This window comes from Suricata suricatta, chromosome 2, assembly GCF_006229205.1.
Source record: "Suricata suricatta isolate VVHF042 chromosome 2, meerkat_22Aug2017_6uvM2_HiC, whole genome shotgun sequence".
In the NCBI taxonomy this organism is placed as follows: domain Eukaryota; kingdom Metazoa; phylum Chordata; class Mammalia; order Carnivora; family Herpestidae; genus Suricata; species Suricata suricatta.
This window is the reverse complement of record NC_043701.1, coordinates 141,608,697-141,632,779: the sequence shown is the minus strand read 5'-3', so window position 1 is coordinate 141,632,779 and position 24,083 is coordinate 141,608,697. Positions and strand designations below refer to the sequence as shown.

The 24,083-nt window shown below is 42.6% G+C and overlaps 1 protein-coding gene across 1 annotated transcript in view; it reads right to left on the bottom strand.

Annotated features, from left to right (window-relative positions):
- NRG3 (neuregulin 3) overlaps positions 1-24,083 on the bottom strand; it is a 1,058,459-nt gene that overhangs the window by 1,022,203 nt on the left and 12,173 nt on the right. Inside the window, exon 8 of the mRNA XM_029919916.1 lies at positions 23,344-24,075. Within this exon, the coding sequence (XP_029775776.1) occupies positions 23,344-24,075 (732 nt within the window). The remainder of the gene's footprint in view (positions 1-23,343; positions 24,076-24,083) is intronic.

Here is a 24,083-nt window from a genome sequence, read left to right as displayed (position 1 = left end):
TCATAGGTCTAACAGGAGAACAGGAGAAACCTAATGGAGGACCAGGGGGAGGGGAAGAGGGAAAGAGAGTTGGGGAGAGAGAGGGACGCAAAACTTGAGAGACTGTCAAATACTGAAAACGAACTGAGGGTTGAAGGGGAAGGTGGAGGGGAGAAAAGAGGTGGTGGTGATGGAGGAGGGCACTTGTGAGGAAGAGCACTGGGTGTTGTATGGAAACCAATTTGACAATAAACTATTTAAAAATAAATAAATAAAACACTGGGATGGCTGAACTACATGAAACGTTACAGAAATTTAAAATGAGATAAAATGAAATTTCAGTGAAAAATTGAAGAGAAGTAAAATTGACCATAATCTCACTAAGAACTGTTTTTAGCTCTTATTACCAATGTTCACTTTCTAAGATGTAACATGTATAACTAGAATTATATGTGCTTTTGCAGCATACTGTTCATATTCCCATTATATGGCAAATGTTTTTCCATGCTACAATTTTTTTAAAAAGTGATATCCTCACATTGTTGAAAATCAATCTTAGCAAACTTTTACAATTATTTCTGTGATGAATTCCCTCAAGCAAAACTCTTTGAAGGCACTTTCTCCTGTCCAGCTTCTGGTATCCTCACCTATGCTAGACAAATATTGAAATATTTCACATCAAATGACACTCCTACCCATTTCCCCCTGCATTTAATAACACCAGTTATTGGGGTGCCTGGGCTGCTCATTTGGTTAAGCTTCCAACTCTTGATTGCGGCTCAGGTCATGATCTCACAGACAGTGTGTGGAGACTGCTTGGGATTCTCTCTCTCTCTCTCTCTCTCTCTCTCTCTCTCTCTGCCCCTCCCTTGCTCGAATGCACTCACACACTCACATGCTCGCTCGCTCTCTCTCTCAAAATAAATAGATTTTTTAAGTTTATTTATTTATTTATTTTGAGAGAAAACAAAGTGGGAGTTGGGGAGGAACAGAAAAAAAAAAAAAAAAAGAAAGAATCCCAATCAGGCTCTTCCCTGTCAATACAGAACCTGACACCGGGCTCAAAGGAACTGTGAAATCATGACCTGAGCTGACCTGAGCCAAAGTTGGCTACTTAACCAACTAAGCCACCAAAGCACCCCAAAAATAAACTTTAAAATAATAACAATAAATAATGACGATGATAATGATGATGCCAGGGATTATAAGAGAAATTATGGTCAAATTGTTAGGAACAGGAAACGTTTAGATTTTCTATCAACAATTTTGCTCAGATAGTAGATTCCGCCAACTACAGAGTGGGTATGTGAATGTGAAAACGGCCACAGGAGCCTTGCCTTGGGCTGAGGTATTGCCAGGGCTTGCCTTGTCTGGGAAAGTTATGTGGAAAGTCCTTATTCATCCTAGTCTCTGACTGCTGCCCTCTTTGGGAGTCCTATCCTACTCTCCCCTGACACAGCCAACCTCACAGAAGGAACAAAGGGTCTCCAGCTATTGCAGCAGGTAGGGATCATGTGATTCCCATTCCCAACCTTGCAACACTTGGTCTTCCCCCCCACCTCCACCCTTTTTCTTCCCCAAATGAAGGAGGGTATAAGGTTCTGCTGAGGTACCTCCCCTTGGCAATGCATGAGAGTCACCTGGGGATCATTATGTATACTACCAATGTCTGCCACTATCCTTGTCCCAAAAAAGAGATTCTGGTTGGTCTACGGTGGGGCCTGGCCATGGCTTTATTTTTCATAGCTCCTCCGTGGGACTCAAACTGCATCCAGTATTGAGAACCACTGATATCACCACTGCACAACATCTACAGGAAGTCCCTCCCAGCTTGTCCTGTGGGGCCACTCCCTCCCCAGGCTTTCAGGGCCAGTACAGCTATGCGCCATCCACTCCCCTGTATCACCAGCCTCTTTCATACTGTTTGCTCTTCCAATGGGTTTCTATTTCCTTTCATTGCACTCTCTCTACAACTACCTTCTGAAAATATCCATTTGTACATCTAACAAGAATGGAGAACACAGGAGGCTTAAAACAACTCTTGCATGCCCATCCCCCACCCACCCCACCCTCCAAAAATCCTGCTCACCTCTCTCTTAATCCTCCCCATCTCCGTTAATGATGCCACCATGCTCTGTCCTCTTCAGGACAGAAGCAAAGGAGGGAGTCTTGGTTCATTCATCCCTGTCTTTTCTTCACAGTAAGTCCTTCAGTTTGACCCCTGGGACACCGCCCAACTGGCGGGGCACTGTTGCCCCCACAACTGCCCCCACTCACATCCCTTCTCACTTGCCTCCCTGACTCCAACAGTTGCCCTAGAGTGCAGCACCACACATCCTTGTTAAAGCATATCAGGGTCTTCCCCTAACTAAACCCCCCCATACTTTTCCATGACAAGATAAATCAAGGCCAAGTTTCCTAAGTGTCTTACTCTACCTACCTCCCCCACTTCACTTCCTACCGCTCTTGGGCACAGTCACTGTGTTAGAGCACACTGGCCATGTTTCTATCCCGTGAGGCCCTTGAACTTTATGTTTGCTCTTTCTGAAACATTCCTCTCCCAGGGGTTGCCCTGCCTGGCTTCCTTCTAGTATAGAAGACTCAGTTCAACTATCATGACCTCACTTCCGGCCTCCCTCAACACCTACATAAATGCAAATTTTCTATCCTGCAATGCTGTGCAGCCTGTCTCACTGGCAGAAATGATCATATTTCTTTCTGTGTTCTTACAGGACTCCCTGACTGGAAAACTCCGGGGGAGGGAAAGACCATGCTTGACTCCAGTCTTTAACCTTATGGCATCCCACAGCCGGATACCTGAAAGAGCATCTAGCAAATAGTAGGTGCTTAATAAGCAGTTGAACAGGGAATAGGGGCTGTGTGGTAGAGGAGCTACATTTGCTCTTCGCAGTCACTAACTCATACCAACAGATCTGCTCTCCCTGGAGCCATGACGGGCATTTTTCATCATATGATGTTTGGAGAGAAACAAAAGAAAACAAAGCCCCAAATTCTCATCCACTGGAAATGAAAGCTACAAATATACTTGGATCCTTAAAAAACATTGGTATGAAGAAAACGAAAATGAAGAGAGGATGGAAATCAGGGAGATGGATTTCAGCTTTCTCCAGAAATATAAATCAGCTTACTTTCACTCAGCATGTGAAATCTCGCTCTATAGTTTGTAGCATCTATCAAGATATACTTTGGAATAAATAGTTTGGCTAAGTATTCTTTACTCAGCACTGAGAATCAGTTCTTCAGAACAATCACCCTGAAGAGAAACGGCATGAGATAGGATAGCGAGAAAATGAGAGGGTTCTTTACTCTTCGGAGGCACATTTCCTCTTCTTGTGTTCAGTGCGTCCAAAATTGAGACATCAGGGAATGACACAGACCTCACTTTCAAACTGGGCATCCCACACTTCCGGAGCAATCACACCAGAAGGGCATGCTGGTTGAATGTGCCTTTCTCAGAGGTTGAGAAATTCATGTCCATATGCCTGGAAACTGGTTTTTTCTAAGTCAACACCATGGTGAGACTTACATTTTCTCAGCATTATTTGCTTCCTCTCTACAGAGCTTTTCTGCTTGAATTTTTTTTCAAGCCATCAGTTCCTAAGTACAGTACTAAATATTTAAAATTAAATTTGGCCCCCACAAAGAAAACATTAGCTCATGACATAAATAAGCATTCACTCTCTATTAATGATTTCAAATTGCCCAAATTCTCCTATACCCAAACATCTCCTGGCTTCTGATATTTGTGTGTATAGACACACACACACACACACACACACACACATACATACATACATATATGTCAATCTGTTCAGCACCTTGGTTCATTAGATTATTTTATATCTACAGACTTCCCAGAAGCCTTCTGTGCCTTATAAGCAGTAGCCATTATCTCAGCTTTCGAAAATGAGGAAACTGAGGCACCTGGAGATGGACTCCATCTACCTCAGGTATCTAAGAAGAAGTAAAACTTGGATTCTTCCAGATTTAACATCCACTGCTGTTTCTATAGTACACGCATGCACTCACAATCACACCGACTACAAATCACATCATTAAGAGTGTAACTGATCAAAAGGAAAATAACAACTATTACATGCATTCCAATTCTAATTGCTGATTTTCAACCTAATTAGATGCTAATAGCATCAGAGAGTGATAAACAAAACAAAAAAGTTAACATCCACATTAAATGAAACCCGACAAAATAGTCCATTGGATTAAACTGGCAAGGGTTCCTGTTGGGCAGCTCAGGACTGAGGGTATTTGGACTAATAATCTGAAAATGTGGGTGAATCCATGCAGAGGTGTCACTAGAATTTATCAATCTGTGATATAACATTTTTAAGGTGTTTTTTTTTTAAACCCAGAAAAATGTCATGGTAGATGCTAAGACAACCAGTTTTGATCTTAAACTATGAAGCTTTTCTTTAAATTTTTTATTTATTTTTGAGAGAGAAAGAGAGAGAGAGAGAGAGAGACAGAGCGAGAGTAGGGAAGGGGCAGAGAGAGAAGACACAGAATCGGAAGCAGGCTCCAGGCTCTGAGCTGCCAGCACAGAGCCCAATGAAGGGCTCAAACTGACAAACCATGAGATCATGACCTGAGCCCAAGTCAGACACTCAACCACCTAAGCCACCCAGGTGCCCCAATCTTCAACTATGAAGCTTTAAGGACAGATGTATAAATGATCAGCAAAGCCGTGACAGAGGCAGATTTTTCAGTCCAGGTCAAATTAATCTATTTCTGGTGTGAGTTTTAGTGATATGCCGATGAAGGGGCCAGACTGGCCCATGCAGGTAATTGAAATACCCAGTCTCCCTGCTCCTTGCGGGGAAGACTTGGCCAAAGGGAAGCAGACGCCAAGAAAACAGAGGCCCCCATGGTGCTAGCGTGGCCCTGTGCTTCCTCAGGTGGTTCTATTAGTGGAAGTGACATTTACAAATCCAGTGTCCCTCAGTGCTGCTCACCCACCCCGCCTGGGGCTCACGGGGTTTCCATGGCACTGAGTCCCCACAGCAGCAGCGGGGGTCTGTGGCCGCAGGAGGCAGTGTCTGTCACAGGGCCAGGTGCAGACAGCTTTCACGGCTCTTTCCTGGGAGCTGAGCCTCCTCTCCAGCTCAACATCTGCACCACAGAGCAGAAGAGCAGAAGGGAAGCAGGACTGAACAGAACACTGCGAAGTTTCCATGAAGAAAGGGCAGCGATGTGGGAGTTGAGGTAGTCCCCAGGCATCCTCTCTACCCACAGAGGAAGCTGTCATTCCAGCCCTCCGAACTTCTAGGAATTCTTACTATTTTTTTATCTATGCATGTGTATATTCAGGCTTGTGTTCTTTTTTTTTTTTTTTTTTTTTTTTTTTATTTAAGAGAGTGAGAGAGGAACCAGGAGCTTGGAAGAGGGAGAGAGGGCAGGGGAGAGAGAGAGAATCCCAAGAAGGCTTCATGCTCAGTGAAGATCCTGCCATAAGCCTTGATCCCAGGACCCTGGGATCATGGCCTGAGCCAAAATCAAGAGTCAGACACTCAAAGGACTAAGCACCCCAGGCACCCCAGGCCTGCATTCTTTAGTGAAATCTCACTAGCTATGTAAGTGTAGGTTAACCGATAGCACTGTGGTTTTATGGACATCAAACAACCCAAGATGTTCTATCTCCTAAGATCACGGAGTCGAGCATAGTTGCACCTTATTATTTGCTAACTCCTCATGACCATGACCCACCTTCTATCTGCAACACTATTTCTGGGTGTAAGGCAAATAAAAAAACAATAAATAAATAAATAAATAAATAAATAAAATAACACACACACAGAAAACAAAAAACCTTGTTACTAAATTACACTGGGCAGCTTTAGTACTTCTAGACCTCAGCTCCCCACTTCCAGCGCCCCTGGCTGATATGAAGTGCTAGTCAATACAGAGAGGAAAGACCCAGGGCCCCCACAAACTCCATCTCAATAACTATGTACCGGCGTTCACTCTCACTTGTCAGAGAAATACAAGGCAGAACACCAAGAAAATACTGTTTTCAAACCCTCTGACTAGCAAAATATTTTTGTTTGTCAGGTTCCTGGTTTGTTGGTTTGTTGTTTATGACATGTAACCCCGATGGAGCGGGCCGTATCGAAAGAAAGGGCATCTAACACTACAACGCCAAGCATGTGAACTAACTGCTCAAGCTTTCTGGATGAGAATTTAGGAATTTGGAATAAAAAATATAATGTTTTCTGTACATATGTTGGCCAAAGGTTTCCATTCCATACTGTGGACATGCAGGGCAGAATTTTATTTAATAATGAGCACACTGGAACAAAGTAAATTTTCAACAGGTGCTAAGTTCTGTTATTTTAGTATGTCAGTATATTTTAGCACAGCACCATTAAAAATAGGATATAAGTGGGGCACCTGGGTGGCTCAGTCAGTTAAGTAGCTGACTTCAGCTCAGGTCATGATCTCGCAGTTTGTAAGTTCAAGCCCCACATCAGGCTCTGTGCTGACAGCTCAGAACCTGGAATCTGCCTCAGATTCTGTGTCTCCTTCTCTCTCTGCCCTTTCCCTCCTCATGCTCTGTCTCTCAAAAATAAATAATAAAACATTGAAAAAAAATAAAGTGTAATTATTCTGACAAAAATATATTAATATAAAGTACAAAAGAATAGCTAAGAGTTATTAGAGTATGTATAATTTCATTTTTGTAAAAAATACATATTCATAGAGCAAAAAAATTGGGTTAATATTCAACAGGAAGATAACAGTAATTATCTCTGGGTGGCAGAACTACACTGCCTTTATTTTCCATATTGTTTATGTTTTCCAATTTTCTATACTGAACATGCTCTATAGAATACTAAAGAGGAAAGTGCTCCCCAAAAATGATAAAATATTTACACTAGCCACCTTGAGCTTGAGTTAAACGTCACTTTGGTTCATGGCTCAGAGCTGTGTTCTAATTCAGTGGATGGAAACCACATTCCCATATCAAAATCGTCATGCAAACTAACATGTTAGGAAATAATACCTTACATTAAGAGAGTGCCAGGGCACCTGGTGGCTCAGTCAGTTAAGCATCTGACTTGATTCTGGCTCGGGTCATGATCTCACAGTTCATGGGTTCAAGCCTCCGTCAGGCTCTGCGCTGACAGTACAAAGCCCGCTTGGGATTCTTTGTCTCCCTCTCTCGCTCTGCCTTTCCCTGCTCTCTCTCGCTCTCGCTCTCGCTCTTTCTCTCAAAATAAATAAATAAATAAATGTACATAAGTAAATAAACATAAATAAACAAATAGAATAGTGCCTTAGAGATACCATTTCTTAGCTCTCTGTTCTTCTTGTAACATTCTGTAATATTCAACAAGTAGGAATTCTGTTTAATTACGGGAGAAAGACACTATGGTTAACATCTAGAACTGAATGAATTTATTTACACTTCCAAATGAAATATTTTGTGTGTTATCAATAATTCCTCCCAGCTTCCTCATAACTCAGTCTTTGGAATCCATTTACTTTCATATGTATAATAATGTACACATTTCATTATGTATATACATACTTCATTACATATATACATATTTCACTATACACACATACACACAACATACACACACACATTTCACAAGAACAGGACTATAACTGGCTACCAAGCTCTACATCGGTCAGGGGAAGGATAAGAAATTCTTTTTTTTCTAAGTTGTGAACAAGCGATGTTTGCCAGACTTAAGGACATAACCAAGTCTGGCCTACGTAGTACCATGAAACACTGCTATCAGTAAATGCTGAAATGCAAAATATCCCACCAAAAGCAAGCTGCTGAAAAAACCAGGGTGGGGGTGGGGGAGTAAGGAGGGAGGGGGATAGAGGCAGCGGAATTAGTTATTCAAAAATTCCACTAAGATTTTAATCTCAAATTAAGAACTTGCCCTCAGGGAATCTTTCCCATAGAGAGACTCAGGGAGTGTCTTGTCCAACAGCCTTACTTACAGAAGAAAGGATGATTTCAGAGACTGAGTGAACAGTCTACCCTGAGGACTGAAACAACTGAGTGGCAGAAAAGGGCCGTATCCCCAAACCAGGTCCAGTGGCCTTCCCACTGGGCCTTAATTACTTTTCTCCCTTTTCAAACTACTCTTCTAATTACCCTACTTTCAATTTTCCTTGGAAGCAAAGAAAAAGAAAAAAGGGGAAAAAAATGTAACAATTAACAAGATTAAGCAAAAGAACATAAACTTCCCTGAGGTAACATTCTCCCACCTCTGTCTCCATGGAAATCACCTCCTGTTCATCAAACTCCTCTGCTCACAGTTTACAAAACGGCAGGGAATCAGAGAGGAAGTGGTAGACTGGGCATACACAGGTAAACAAGCCTCGATGACAGCCCGAGGCTTCCGAGTCCTTACTCAGACATACAAAGTGGGCTGTCCTGCTAATGCCGCAGCACTACCCACGCCAAGCCTTAGGGAGAAGGTGGATGGTCTAGAAGCTGAGCCACACGGTCCACTCTTCAAACAAGCTTCTGGGAATAGCTGGACTTCTTTGCATCTCTCTCTCCCCTGGCACACGGCAACACCCCTTCTTTATCAAAAGCAAAAGTATTCTCGAACATCCAAATAGCCTGATTTTCCTGGCACAAATGCACCTCCGTTTTGGGAAGATCCAGAGGTTCAAATGATTGCATATAACTGATAACTGAAGATTTAAGTGGACTTCCCAGCACAGCAGTGAAAAGAAATTGATGGAACTCTTCCCAAATAAATTAGCTTCCCAAAGCTAAGGGTACTCTTCCCAAAATATAGCATGTGTAATTTATTTTTGTGCAATTCAGGTCCTACCTTGTAGCTGCTATCTGGAGGAAAGAAAGCAGTTCTAGTAGAGAGAACAGATGATTTCATTTGGCAAAGCAATAATGTCTAGGGAAATGTGAGAGAATTCAGTGGCAAACTTCAGCCAAGTGTTTGAGCTTAAAAGTATTGATGGCCAAAGATCACTCTTCTCTGTAGTTTGCTCACAAAGAGACTCTCCCGTCAGTATAAAGGGCTCACTGCCCAGCAATTTAATTCAATTTTCACAATGGGAGTGTGGCACATAAAGACTTTCTGTACCTGGCAGTTAAGGTCTTCAAGCCCTGACACTTACATATGCAGCAATCTTATGAGAACACACGTATTATTCACTGTGCACAACATGTAGCAACTGCACTAATACACTACAGAGTACAAGGGAGCTGAGAGTGGCAAATTAGATAATACGTTTCATATGTGCTGTTACCTACGTGGATTAAGAGAGACCATGCAAACATCATGAGAAGAGGTAATTTTGAAAAGTCAGGCATCCATAAAGCTTGGTTCTGATTTAAAAAAAAAAAATATATATATATATGTATTGTGCTGGTTCCGTATCTCTTTTCAACACCATTGCCCAAACCAGACATGTGCTGTTGCTCACGGGCCTTACCGTCAGTAGCACCATTTTAAGAAACTAAGAGTTTCAAACTGAAAACCAATTTTGCCACTTTCTCCCCTCCCCCACCCCAAATAGCTGAACCACTCCTGCTCCTAGCCACTCCAGCTGGCTGCATGGCAGACACCTCTCCTCGCCATTCTAGAAGAGAACTGCTCAGACACCACCCCAGACCCTACAGAGTTCAGGGCCAGAAAGCCTGCTGGAGGTATCAGGCTGGAAGACTGTGCTTCGCAAGCAGCCTGATTTACTGGACCTTTTTTCTTTAGGGTTAACATTTTTGTGTCATCTAGTCATTTAGAAGTAATAGAGCTCTTTAGACTTTTACAACACTCAGCCATTTGCAGTGCATTGTAGGAAAACAGCATTTCATTATTTATCATAAATTACTCAGAGCCGCTCACGATGAAAGATGAGCACCAGTGTGGTACGGCGGAAGGTCACTCAGAAGCTTACAAAAACCAAGTGAAGGGGAAACACAGATTTGATACTGACTTTGTTAAGATCTTGCTTTCCTTTCAAAGATATCTTCTGATCAAATGCACAAAGACCCGAACAAATAATGGCAAAAGGCACCTTTATCTAAGTCAAAAAAAAAAAAAAAGATAAACTGAAAGTATTGCAAGTAAGTAACACTAGTATGTGTCAGCTGGCTTCATAGAAAGATTCACATCAGTGAAAATTATCTGATCAGTGAAAAACAGAGAAGGAGACGCGACATGGGCTATTAGTGCTAATTTAACATTCATGCTTATAATGGTGTTAGAGCCCCTCTATCTGGTAACAGCGAGCAACCAAGTAAGCTGGCCAGAGTGATGAATGTGACTCTCATCTGAAGGTTCTTTATGCTGAACAAAGGCAGGCAAACAATCATTTTAGCTGCTGGATACGTAAGAGGAGGGATGCTGTTCATGTCTAGGACAGGAGCTCTCTGGCAGCCCAAGGGAGAGCCTCATCTTACACACAGCCATCCTCAGAACCATATGGAAGCAGCAGCATCTCCCCTCTCTCCTCACCATGTGATGAGATCAACAGGGCCACTGCCTTTTCAATGCCACGGGATGTCAGCACTCAATCCCAAAAGGTGCTGAGGGTAGCTTCCGGAAAGCCGACCTCAGATCGGGGGATGCAGAGAGGGACTTAGCAAGTACTTTCTGCCTCTGAAAATTCTCAAGGCATCACTGTTTAGGTAAAAATCACGAGTTTCTGCTGGTTATTCTCCTTGGGTCTTTTCTTGCAAATCTGTAGATATTCGAAAGCTACTATTTTGGAGTTAAATCTGTGTTGATGTGACGGTGCAAAAGAAACTAAACCTTTTTAAACCTACCTATTCTTTTCCTCCTTGCAGCACTCTGAAGAGGCGCTGGAAGGAAGTCAGTACTTAAATATATTCAGCACAAATCACAGACCATATCTTTAAATGCTCTGGGACAAATTGGCCTTGGAGAGCCTTTAGAACTTGCTACTTGCTTCTCCCTCCAAGTCACTGTGGAGACCTTGCATCTTCTGAAAATACCAGATAGTGAGCCAATTGCTTGCACCAACCCTGACTGTTGTTTCCCACAGCAGCCTAGCCATGTCCCCCCAAACCCTCCCTCCTTAAGCAGGCCTTGTCCGAAGGAAAGGATGATGCTGCCTCACTAATTCCAAGACAGACCACCCACCAGGCCAGACCCCTCACTGGCTCCCACACAGAGGGGTGCATGCACACTTCTAACTTTGTTAATGCCCCTTCTCCCCCTTGGCCTCAGTTCTCCACTTCTCTGCCTAAACAAATGCTCCCCTGGAAGCACCTATGTCTGCTCTCATCACTACTTTCTGAAATGGCCGAACAGACTTTATCACTTGGAATCAGCCACTTTGGCACTTGACCATTCTCTGGCACCTTGGTTCTGGTCTTCTCAACAAAACCATACATGTAGATGATGAATTCCCTTTTCTTGTGGCTCGTGCACTCAAATGACGCAGAACTGTGATAAAATCACTATTAGGAAACAAGTATGGCTTTACAGGTGTAACATGTGTGACGAGTATGGTAGCTCAGGCTGCATCAGAAACACTCCTGATATGGGTGAAAGAAAATTTTATTTAGTGTAAACACAAGTACCCACTCAGAAAGCCTTAAATTGAAAAGGAGCGTGGGTATCTTGCATGGAGTCTCACTAAGCCGGGATCCAAGAACAAAAAAAAAGCTGCCAAAGCCAGAAAGACCCTCTTCGCACCTGTGAGACTGTGTGGCATGAACAGCAAACCCAGCATTATGGTCCACTGCTTGTTAATGCAAAAATCTACAAACTCAGGCCACCACCCTGGTAGCATGAACTGAACGCCAAAGGAATGTTCTGAAAGATTTCTCTTCCATTTTTAAGTTTGCACTGATACATAGAGCTTGATGAATTCTGACCAACATGCAAGATACCCATAAAATTAACACTCAGATCAAGAAGCAGAAAATTATCACTATCTTAAAGCCTCATATCATAGGTCTGTCCTTTCACTACCTGCCACTTCCCCAAGAGAACCACTATCTTGACCTCCAACATTCAACATTCTCTTAACAGAGTCCTACTTTTGTTCTGACTCTTTCCAATCACCAATGTATTTGTGAGATATCCTAAAAGATTTTGAGCACAATTCATCACCGAAGTAAAAAGATTTATGTTCTCTACAAGTCACTTCTGTCCATTGGCCTATGGAATTTATCTATCTGTAGTGGAATCACCTAACTTCAGTAATGAGATTTAGAATCTTGTGATTCTGTGAGAGGTTTTCAGTATCTAGAAAATGTTTGAACTGGTTATCCCACCTGTTCTCATCTGACCTCAGCCCTCGCTTCTATGACAGATCACTTCAAAGGAGCCTTTGCATTCTGCTTCCATGTGCTCCTCAAAACTGACCAGATAATCAGTTAGCATACACACAATTGATTGACTTCTACTGCCTATATCCATCCCAAGAAACACTACCAAAGACTGCCCAACATCTGCAGACTGCAAGAGCCATTAAGTAACTCATTAAACTTCCATCCTCTTCATCTTTATAAGGTCAAGGTTAATAATCAAAAGGGCCAGGGTAAGATACTCTGCCTTCAATAAGGCATTATTTCCCATGAGCAAATGAAATGCATTTATATGTCTACACATCTGCATTTCACAGTAGGAACCAAGCTCAGCCAATACATTAATGCTGACACCACTAATCAAGACACAAATGCTTAGACTGAAAAGAAAACAAAAACTTCACAGAACCAAGGCCAATAATTATACTGACTCATGGAGCGTATTCTCTACTTTTCCAAAAGTTTAATAACTTGTGTAACCAGAGAGAATTCGTGACTGTTAAATAAAACAGAAAATATAACAAAATAAAATTAAATGGCATTCCCACTGCACAATCCAGAAATCACCACCATTAACAATGTGGTATACTTCCTTTGCATATAGTTACTATATACATTAAATCCATCTATTAACCTGAATAGTTTAATATAATTGGAACTTTGAATAATTTCCTATCCAAAGTTTTAGACAATTCTCTACTAAACACGTAGATGTGTGAATCTATCACATGGCAAAAATGAAATTTATTTTATTTACAATTTATTTCATTTTAACCTAAGCCATATAAATGTACATTCACTCGCCAAATATTTATCTGTAGAATTTAAGGCTTTTCACTAAATTTCTGTTACCTTTCTTGTGAAAAACCACACCCAACTTACGTACTGCAGTGCTTCTGTTTGAGCTTGTTTATTATGGAGCGAGATCACAAAGCCCCAAGTGAAACAATCCAAGTGCAGGTGCCTCATATACGTGTAAGTATATTCCCCCTTAAACTTGCCCACAGCTTCTCCAACAAGCATTGTTTTTAAAGTGACTTATCTTTAAGGAGTAGATCCAAGGTAATCAACTTAGTTCTCACAGAAACCACAATTAATTCATGGGTTTGCATCCTGTTTGAATATATTACCTCATTACAGTAACAAGAACAAGGATAAGTAGAGTTAGATACAATTACGACTTGGTAAACACACCTCCCATTAGGTGAGGGGCTAATGCCCAACCAACTGGGGCTGCTCAACATGAAAGGAGCATGGGTCAGTTTTTCAATCCAGAAATAGAATCTCACACAGAAAAGTTAGTTAAATAGAATCCAGTCAAGATAGTCTATAATAGAAACATTCCTGCACTCCATTTTTACTTTTTCATTCCTGGAGTCTAGATTTTGCCATCAAGCCAAAAAATCTTTCGTTTCTCAATCTGGGAGAGCCATCTCACTTTCCTTCTTCTCTATGAGTACAGCTGTCATTCTCAGCCTCTGTGATTCATTCACAGTCTGATGGGCTTTTCATAATGCAGGTTCCCTCACATTACAGTATTCCTATCCTTTAGCATGGCTCTTCAAAGACTGTAATACACTGATCTTGGGATTTGACCAATTCCTGTTCTCTTTTCATGAGATTGTAGAAGTAGAAATCCCAATCATAGGGGTCCCTGGATGGCTCAGTCAGTTAAGCGTCCAACTTCGGCTCAGGTCATGATCTCACAGTTCATGGGTTCGAGCCCTGACTGCTATCTCAGAGCCTGGAGCCTGTCTTCGGATTCTGTGTCTCCCTCTTTCTCTGCCCCTCCCCTGCTCATGCTGTCTCTCTCTCAAAAATAAATAAAACATTAAAAAATAAAAATAAAAATCTTTTCAAAAAAAAAAAAAGGAAAAAAGAAATCCCAATCACCTTTCAACTTTAACCAGCAGAACAGTTCTTTGCCTTAGGGACCCTTGCTAGACAAAAAGGTCAAAGGAGTAAGCAATGACTTGAGTCCAGCATGGGGTGTTCCTGACACACTATCAGGGTCTCATGGATGTTACTCTTCTTAGACTACTGGCTAAAAGGTCAAGGGTGGGTACCCTGTAGTAAGATTCCAGGAGGGAATTCAGATACTCTGCAAGAGGCACTGCATATGGAACACCCCCCGGCATTTATCTGATAGGGTTGGTATTTTAGTGTCGGTAGGACTATGAACCCAAATGTTCCCTGATACATTCCCATTGGCCAGTCTCAGCATATGAAGCAGTAACTACTGAAATCAAGGGCAAGTTTAGAATCGGTGGGGAAGACTATTTTGGCTGGAATTTTGGAAGCACAAATAAAGTCTGTAACTGTTCTCTATCACTGGTCTACTGAATCACCTACAAGCAGCCACAGGAGAGAAAACAGAGTTAGAAGATCAAGGAATATGAGTTTCAAGAACTCATTCTTTATCTTTTGTTGAAACATCCCTAAATTTCTCCTTGGACTGAAAACCAGGACAATTTCTCTGCTTTGAAAGGCTCCCTTTGAGGCGCCTGGGTGGCTCAGTCAGTTGAGCATCTGCTCAGGTCATGATGTCACTGTTCCTGAGTTCAAGCCCTGCATCCAGCCCTCTGCTGTCAGCTCAGAGCCTGCTTTGGATGCTCTGTCCCTCTCTCTGCCCCTTCCCCACTCATGCTGTCTCTCAAAAACGAATAAGCATTAAAAAAAAAAAAACAACAACTAAAAGGTTCCCTTTACCAGAGGGGGGAAAAAAACAGATATAGAGCAAACATGCCATTTGTGGAGTTTATGAAGGCAAATGCCACTGTCCCTGAGCTAAGGGCTTGAAAGAAGCCATGTACACAGATGGGGCCACATTCTTATTATTGAATTAGGATTTGGGGCTGGGAGAGATTACCTATAAAAGAAGATCGTTCAATCTTCCTGATCCTTAAACTATGCCACTTAGCAGGTCTTTGGCAAATTAACAGAACCCCTCTAAGCCTCAGCGCCTATGTGACTGAGATAACCCTACCTAGGCTACTGGCCCAGATGACTGAGTCACCCATTCAATCAATAAATAAGGCAATAAATCAATATGTAAAGTGCTCGCTCTCCTGACATAGAGCAGAATTCCACAAAGACCAGCTCTCATTGTTATTCGCTGAATTCTCAAGCCCATTCCAAGACTGCGCTTTTGTGAAGAATTCTTCCAAATTTCCAGAAGCAAATATCATGGTATGGAGACCAATAGAGCCTGATCCTAAATCGATGACAAGAGCGGGACTTTTCTCTTAGTAAAGTTCTAACTCACTGGAAATTCACAGGAAGATCATGAGTAGGATCACATGTCGTCATGGGATAGGTCTCTTAAGAGGCAGGCTAAGGTGTTCAGGAATTCTTTTCAAATATTCAGCATAAAAATTCTATTCTCATAACTCCGGCTCTGATGTACTCAGGCTAAAATAGCTGCTCATTTTCAGATGATCCTTTTTTTCTTCCTAATGCTCTTTTAGCCTATATTGTATCCAGGATACACACTATCACTTTTAAGAAGAGAAAATCTTATCACTGGAAGCTGCTAAACTTCTATTATTAAACTTAATTCTCAATTCAGTTTGCAGGCTTGTTTCTGACTTGTCTCTTATTATGCCTGGGAATGGCAACCTATGATTTATGTACACACACCAACCTGTCTTGAAAAATAAAAGCTTGTAACGAAAAAGTAATACTTGGAAATATAATTCAGGATTAAGTTTCCAACAAACACAGGCCCAGATGTTTTCAAAACGCTAATAGTAAAGTTCCCCACAGTGCAAAGGAATACGTCTAAAAGAGCTCTTTGATAGATTCATGCAATTTATCAATCCTCTGGGACTTAATTCACAGTAACTTCTGAGTAAAGAGGGGAACAGAGATTGCCTGTTGTTACTGAAGTTCTCTCCAAACTCCAAAGACTCAATGACAATAAGATAGTGTGGGAATGGAAGCAAAGAGGCATAGGGTGTTTTTTCTTTCATCAAGAAACCTAAAGATTTCGGTAGATTTCAGGTCTCCAGATAACCCAACAATCTCACTCATTTCCCCCTCAAACTTCAGTTTCTCTCTTTGATAAATGCATGTCCAAAATAAGATTAAAAAAAAAAAAAAAAAAAAAAGCAAAGGGTGAGAAATGGTGGGCTCCAGTTTGTGGAGTGGTTGAAATTTCCAAGGTGACTGAAGGTAGATTTCAATACCATGTTCTACTGGGTGTGCCAAGGTACCCGAAAGGAATACAGGAAAGATCCAAGGGCATACAAGAACAAAAATCTCTCATTGTGATAAAAGATCCCTCATGCTAGGTAGCAAACTAGCTCCAATATTTCAACTGAATTCAACAGCCTGATGTGTTCTTGGAAGAAAATACCAAGTCTATCCACTTCCCATTTCTCTGGACATAAAAACGGTAGAGTGTTTTACAACTTACATACTCTTTTACAAGTGGTATAGGAGGCAGGTAATTATCATGACGCTCATTATCCCAGAAAAGGAAGTTAAAGTTCAGAGAGATGAAAATGCAGAGTTACAGAACTTAAGGTGATGGTGTTTTTGTTTTTTCTTCATGCAAATCTCTGTCTCCCTCCCACAGAAATCCTGAAATCACTTTCGTAACCTAGATCCGTTAGCCAACTGACTGTCACCACCCCTGGAGCAGGATGAACACGGTCTCCCCCTCCTCCATCTGGTGAAAAGATCTAGCCACCAGGAAGCTCAGAGAAGCACACTCACCTCTGTGAACAACCTCTAGGGCAGCCGGAGCAACAGACCTGTTTATGCCACTTGCTCATACTGTAATTATGCAATTGAGTTAAATTTGATGTAAGCCACTGCTGACATGTGATTGTGGAAATGAAAGAGAACTCTAGTTTCTCTTGAAACACAGCTAAATTCTTTGAAGAAACTCCAAATGATGAGTTGTTTACAAAAAATAATAATAAAATCAAATAAAATTTCTTTGAATTATATGGGCAAGAAGACTACAAAAGATACCCAGGGCAAGAAAGATACGATAGTGTCTATACAGAATCTGGTTCAGATTCCTTCACCAGTGTCTTCAAAGAAGAAAGAGGTAATTAGAGGTATGCCTTATGAAAAAAGACAAGAAAAGGACGGAAAAGAAACAGATGCTAAAGCTCAATCTTACAGACACATCTTCAAGAAAAAGTTCTGGCCCTAGACCTACATATGGGTGAAAGCCTTATTTTAACTGTCTGCTTCTTAAACCATCACTTTCATAGACTTCTTAAATTAACCAATCAACTACCAGCAACCCAATGCCCCAAACTGATGTTTAATAAACATTCATTAAAATGAATGTAAAAAATTGAAAAGTTGACATGCTTTATGAAAACAACATAATTATACAAAACCATAGAATTGCTCATGTTCAACTGTACTATTGTTTTGAAGAATCACAAATAAGTGCTATCAAAACTTGTATGATTTGTATACCAATCTTTGTGGAGCAATAAATGGCCCTGAGGCTTCAGCTAAGATTCTGAATCCTTAACATTTTTTCTACATTTTAAAAATAAAAGCATGAAGGGCACCTGGATGGCTCAGTCGGTTGAGCGTCTGACTTTGGCTCAGGTCTTGATCTCAGTTTGTGAGTTCGAGCCCCCCCATCAGGTTCTGTCCTAATATTGCAGAGTCTGTTTGGGATGTTCTCTCATTCTCTCTCTCTCTCGCTCTCTCTCTCTCTCTGCCCTTCCCCCATTCACACTCTTTCTCTCAAAAAAATTTTTTTTAAATAAAGCAAGTACTGAGACAGTTTACTAACTCAACTGCATGAATAAATAGAATTATTTTCTTCACTTTCTACTTCAACGTAATCTAACATCTTACCTAAAGGGTTGACTTTCATAACAACTTGAAATGACATGGAGATGTTAAGAATACTGAAGAAAAATTTTAAAGACTACTGTTTATACTATAATCTAATAAAAGGGCTAAGAAAAACTCAGAAATCTGTAAGGAATCTTCAAAAGATCCATTATTCAACAGGAATGCGAGAAGTCCTAATGAAACAGTGGTAAAGATGGAAAATCAAACTAAGCATCTATCCTAAAACTTCCATGAATAACTGCACAAGTGGAAAACACCTATTTAGGTACATTTTCATCCAGAATGAACACAAGTTGAAACGGAGGGTATTCCCCCAGCTCTCCCAATAACATAGATAGTTCCGGAGGAAACACTTTTCTGGGTGTAGACAGGAAAAACCCGTAGGATCTCAAAATGCCTCAGTGGTATTTGTCAGCCCAGTCGGGCTCCGCCTCACCCAACACAGAAGCCTGAGGATAAAAACAGACGCAAAAGGAGAAAAATGAATTTCCGTTCTATTCACAAGCAACTCAAATGCCTTTTGCAGACTTAGATTTATGGCTCTTCCCTTGCTCTTATATATTTCAGGGCCAACTTTCATGTTCCATTTTCAACATCCCAGATAGAATATCGAGATACGCTTGGCACTGGATACCACAAGCTATGAGGAAAGAATTTCTACAAAAGAAGCAAGATGAAAATAAGCCTGCTTCTCAATGTAGGGTAGACAGGAGGAAGAGCTGGGGGAGTATTCCTGAGGGAAGGGAGGCGTGTTCTGCAGCCAGACCTCCCCGGACGGCCTGTGTTCACACTCACCGCCTGTACTCTTGCTCATGGCCCGGCTTGGATTTTATAAAGTTGGTTTCTGTAGTAACACAGAGAAGTCCGCACAAACCAGCTTCTATTGTTTCCCTGTTGGGGTTTTTCCCTTTCTGATGAGTTTGTGGTTCAACACTGTGTTCAAAAAGGCTATCCAGGAAATATAGCCCAAATACAAAAGGTGGCTGGATTCGCCCATCAACCTGCTAATGGTACTCTAGATTAGTAACAGCATTTCCAACCCCTTATCTCAGTGATGGGGAACTGAGGAGGAAGGCTTAAACCACACAGTCAAAGGCCAAACTAAAAATGGCTGGAGAAAGAACCTGGCCAATTCTATGCTCACACTGGCCCCTGTCCTGTGTTTTGTGTGTGAGGATGATGCAGTACAACATAAATTGTCCAAAGAGCTAAACATACAGTGTAATTGATTCAAGCAGAAAAGTCTCATAATCTTGTATGAAGGCCAAGGAAATCAAAGCATACTCAAGTTGCAGCATGTGCTCATAAAAAGGGTCTCAATTGGGTTTCATAAGAAATATTGACCTCGAGCTCCAAATCCTCTCACTTTGGCCACTGCACATGCTTGGGGGCCCATACCTACTCTGCTGAAATTCCCCTGAAGGATTCAATTCATGTGTACAGAAGACAATACACAGAAGTAACTATTTAAACAAATTATACCTACAGCTGCTATAAAACAACTAAGAGCACTCTTATTGCAAGACTGAAATGTTTTGAAAAGGACAGACAGGAAAATCCTCAGTATTATCAATGGCGGTCTTCAAAATTACAACAGGTATGATTAGGTAAAGTTTTACTGAAACAGACTCGGTTATATTACAATTACAATACAATACAAACCATGTTTATATATTAAGGATACATTTTACATTTATCTCTTGACTAAATACACTACTTGAGATTTGTGGTCTGACTTACTGTAAGTAACTATATACCTTCCAAACAGGACCCAGAAACTAACCAATTACAAGTGGCTCTTTGTCTTTAGTATTTGAATTTAGCCAATGACTCTGGACTTCTGTGAAGACAGTGCTTCCTGCTGAGTAAAATAACAATCCAGACTCCTATTGACAACATTCTACATGTAAGTTTCAAGTCTAAAAATATTCAATGTGCTGTAAAAAGGCTGCTTATACACTAGTCAAAATCACTGTTCTACTGTCTGTAGTAAATCTCCCTTTGTCTTGAAATATTTGTGAACTAATCTAAACTTTCAGAGGAAAATGTTTCAAGGATGTTTTGATGACATTATCTAGTGGCAATACATTTAAAATAGTTGTTCCTAAAACATCTGAAGCCAAAGCAAGTCCTGGACAACTAACTGGGAGCCCAAGAGATTCCAGTAACACTGAAGAGTGTTTTGGTCCAGCTCATGGTCCAAAGGATGGAGGAGGACAAGGGAATGGTCAACCTCAAGCCCTTCCTCTCTCTCTCTGCCTTTTATGTTCAATCTTTGTCTTTGATCCTACAGAAATTAGAGTCTTCTGAACTTGAGCCTGCCCCATAACAAAAACAGCTTTTGTTCTGCCTACTTACTACCCATCAGCAACTGTGTTGATTCTAAAGTGAATCAGGTTTTTTTCCCTCCACAGAGCTGAGCCAGTTACCTTTACAGACAGAATCCTACTGACTGACCTAAGACAAACACAGACACTCATTCTGCAAGCCCGGAGATGTTCAATTCAAGAGCAAGAACCCTGGCCATTGAAGAATTTGTGACTTAGTCATGAAAAAACAGCCTCAGCCTTAACTGTCCTCAGGTGCTGAAACACAGTTCAGGACTTTCATTAAAGTGAGAAAAAGAAGGAAGAAAGAAAAAAAACCCAAAATATCTACTAAAGTCTGAAGGCAGGAAAGTAGGAAAAAGGGCAGTTTCTCTCCTGGGAACTTTAGCAACATAACCAAAACAAATGAAAAATAGAATGCCAGATATTCAAGCCATTCTTCAGCTCACAGTAGCAGTGCTAATAATCCCTTAAATGAAATCTTTATATCCTTTTGTTAATCATCTTACAATCTGGGACCAAAAATATAATAATTAAACTATCCTTTTCTTTAAATTACCATATAAACCTATCTATTTAAATTCATCTTTCATGGAAACAACGTAATCTGTCTTTCATTAAAATTCCCCTTGTTGATATATGCAAACCAGGTCAGTTTCTATTGGATTTGCATACTTGGGTTTTATCCCTTAATTCAACTCCTTGTTGAAGCTTCAAAAAAATAGCAAGAGCTGGACCTCAGATACACATAAAACAAACACTGCTTATATGTCTAAGTGAACACTGACACCATTTACAGATTCTCCACCACAACCCCCCCTCTTTTCCTTGGGGCTGAGAGCCTTATCAATAATCATTACTTATTAAACAGGCTGCCATTCCCTTCTACAAAATGCAGAAAAGGAGCATGGAGGGGGAGAAATAATTACCTTGGGCATTTCCTTAAAGACCTCCGGAATGGAACGCAAGGAAATCAATCCAGAATGAACATGAAATGCCCCCCCATGTGCAAGACTCCCCCCTCCATGGGCACACCACATATACACACAGTTGGGAAGTACACCCACACTCCATTATTCGTATCAACTGCATCAAAAGATACAAATCAGAGGTCTTCGGGATAGACATGGATATATTTTCATACCACTGAATATGTTCACACATACATTTGCACATCATTTATACTCCACAAAACTCAAGCTAGATTTCCTGAGAGAAGCCTCTAAACACCTCCTTAGAAAATGTGCTCTCAAAAATGACTGCTTCAGTCAAAGGGGAGGGAAGCAGCAGGTTACTGGTCTGACTGCCATTCTGGTTTGTGGCAGATGCCCTCCTTCCCCTCTTCTCCCCGACTCCCAATTTAGCTCTAGCTTATTTTTTTCCCCAAACAGAATAAGGGCATTAAGGAATTTTTCTCTGGGGCCTTACCCACAAACATACTAGATCCTTCCTGTAAAAGTTTCAAGTGTTAAATAGCACCCAGGGTAAGAGCACAGGTCAGGGAAAGGAAGCACTGCCAGGAGACTGAAATCATCCCAGGTATTCCTACTGCAGAGTTAATGAGGAGCCCTCGCTTCCTTTCCTCTCCAGGCGTCATAGCTCAAAACAGAAATACGATGGATAGACAGGCAGTTTTTGAAGGACGGGCCTGCACAGAACTTGAACTGCCAGGCTGGGGGGTTTGTCCTAAATAACCTTCACAGGTGGCAAACTGTTTCCCATACCCTAATCAATGGTCAGATTGAAAAGCTTCCTACAATTTCCTTAGAATTAAGAGCAAGGGGGGGGGGGCGGAGCGGAAGGTCAATTAGTCACACAAAACACCTGGAAAGATTCAGAGGAAAGATACACCACGTCTACGAATAAATAGGAATCTATCACTCCTGGGGTAAACTGGCCAGTACGAGCACCAATCGCACCGAGGTTGAAGATGCCACATTCACGGAGTGACCGGTTTCAAAAGGGCTGGACGTTCTCCCCTGGAGTGCAGAGAACTGTCCCATTCCCCTTAAGGTTTTTTCTGGCACAGAGGGAGGGGGGATGAGGTTCACACCCCACCTTTGGAAAACGAACAAAAGCAAACGCTTGACAGAGCTGAAAAAAACTCCTCCTCCGTCAGGACCCTAGAGGCGGTAGCTCCGCAGGGCTCCCTTCCTATTTCCCCCTACTTAACTCACTCTGGGAGGCCAAGAATCAATCTCTACACCTTGGAATGGCCACGGGCAGAGTGGAGGATGATCCGATTTAGCCCTCCGCCATGGATCGCCTCCTTTCCCAACCTCCCCCAATGCCTTCTAATTAACCCTTCCTGGTCCCTGCCCGGGTCAGGGCTGCTGTAAGTCTACAGCTTCATTCTATCAACATTTCCACCAAATATCATCCGCCGCCCCCCACCCCACACCCCCACAGGGACACAACTTCCCTTCGAGGTTTAGCGTCGGTCAATTTGCATGTGCTTTTCTTTCTCGCCTTCCTACGGGCAGGGAAAGGGCTCAGTGCTTTGGGGAAGGCCCGCCCTCCCTACCCAGTTCTCAATAAGGAGCCGGATCCGGGAGCTCACCAGCAGGTCTGCAGTGAGCAGAGATCGCCCTCGCCTTAACCCTTTGAAGAGATGTTCTCATCTGGGACCCACTAAAGTAGGCCGGGTGGAGCTTGACAGTCTCCCACCGCTTCCCAGCGCCCCCACCACCTACACCCCCTACACGGACCTCGAGCCGACCTGCACCTTCTCCTCTTTTGTGGCCAGTTTTAACTATCTCATTCACGACCTCCAACCTGAAACAGGGTGAAGGGTGGAGGATGCTAGAAGACAGGCGGCGGGGAGAAAAGACAGCAGGAGGGCAAAACGAAAACTCAGTAGTAAATCAGAGTTCAGACCAGGTGTGTACTTACGAAATTTGGGGCTGGTGCTAGTTTCTGGCGCGGTGGTGGTAGAGGAGGAGGAAGACGAGGAGGAGGAAGAGGTGGTGGCAGCATCCTGAAAGGGAGACAGGGTCCAGGACGGAGTAGAATCATGAAGGTAGGAGGAGGTAGCGTATGCCGCAGTGGGCCAGGAGGGCATTGCCTGGGTACTGGGAGTTCCTGGCACCGGGGGCCGGGAGCCCGGCGTGCTGCTACTGAAGAAGGGGACCGTGGTGGACAGGACCGTCGGGGGGGGCGCAGTGTTCCGTGCGGTGGTGGAGCGAGGGCTAGCCCGGATGGGCACCCTGTGTCCGGGAAAGCGAGTGGGCGCCCGCGTGATGGTCGTCAGGCGGGTGCTAATCCGGTTGGGCGTCCTGGAAGAGGCGGCGCCGGCGGCGGAGGGGGTGGCGGGGGACGCAGTGGAAGTGGTCGTGGTGGTGGTCTCCATGGCCTTGGGGAAGGAACTGGGCTTGGAGAGGAAAAAGGGGTCCTGGCCCATCCCCTTGGAGTCCACCAGATCGGTGGGCACGTATTCCTTGACGGAGCCCACCACGATCCATTTGAGGAGCATGAGGCTAAGCCCCAGGCCGATGAAGCCGATGAACAGAGGCACCACGCACAGCCACGTCTGCTGCCGGTTCCACACGATGCAGTCGCTACAGCGTAACTCCCGGGGGGGCTCGGCCGCCCCTTCGCCGCCGCCGTCCGGGCCCCCGCCCGCCGCTGCCGCC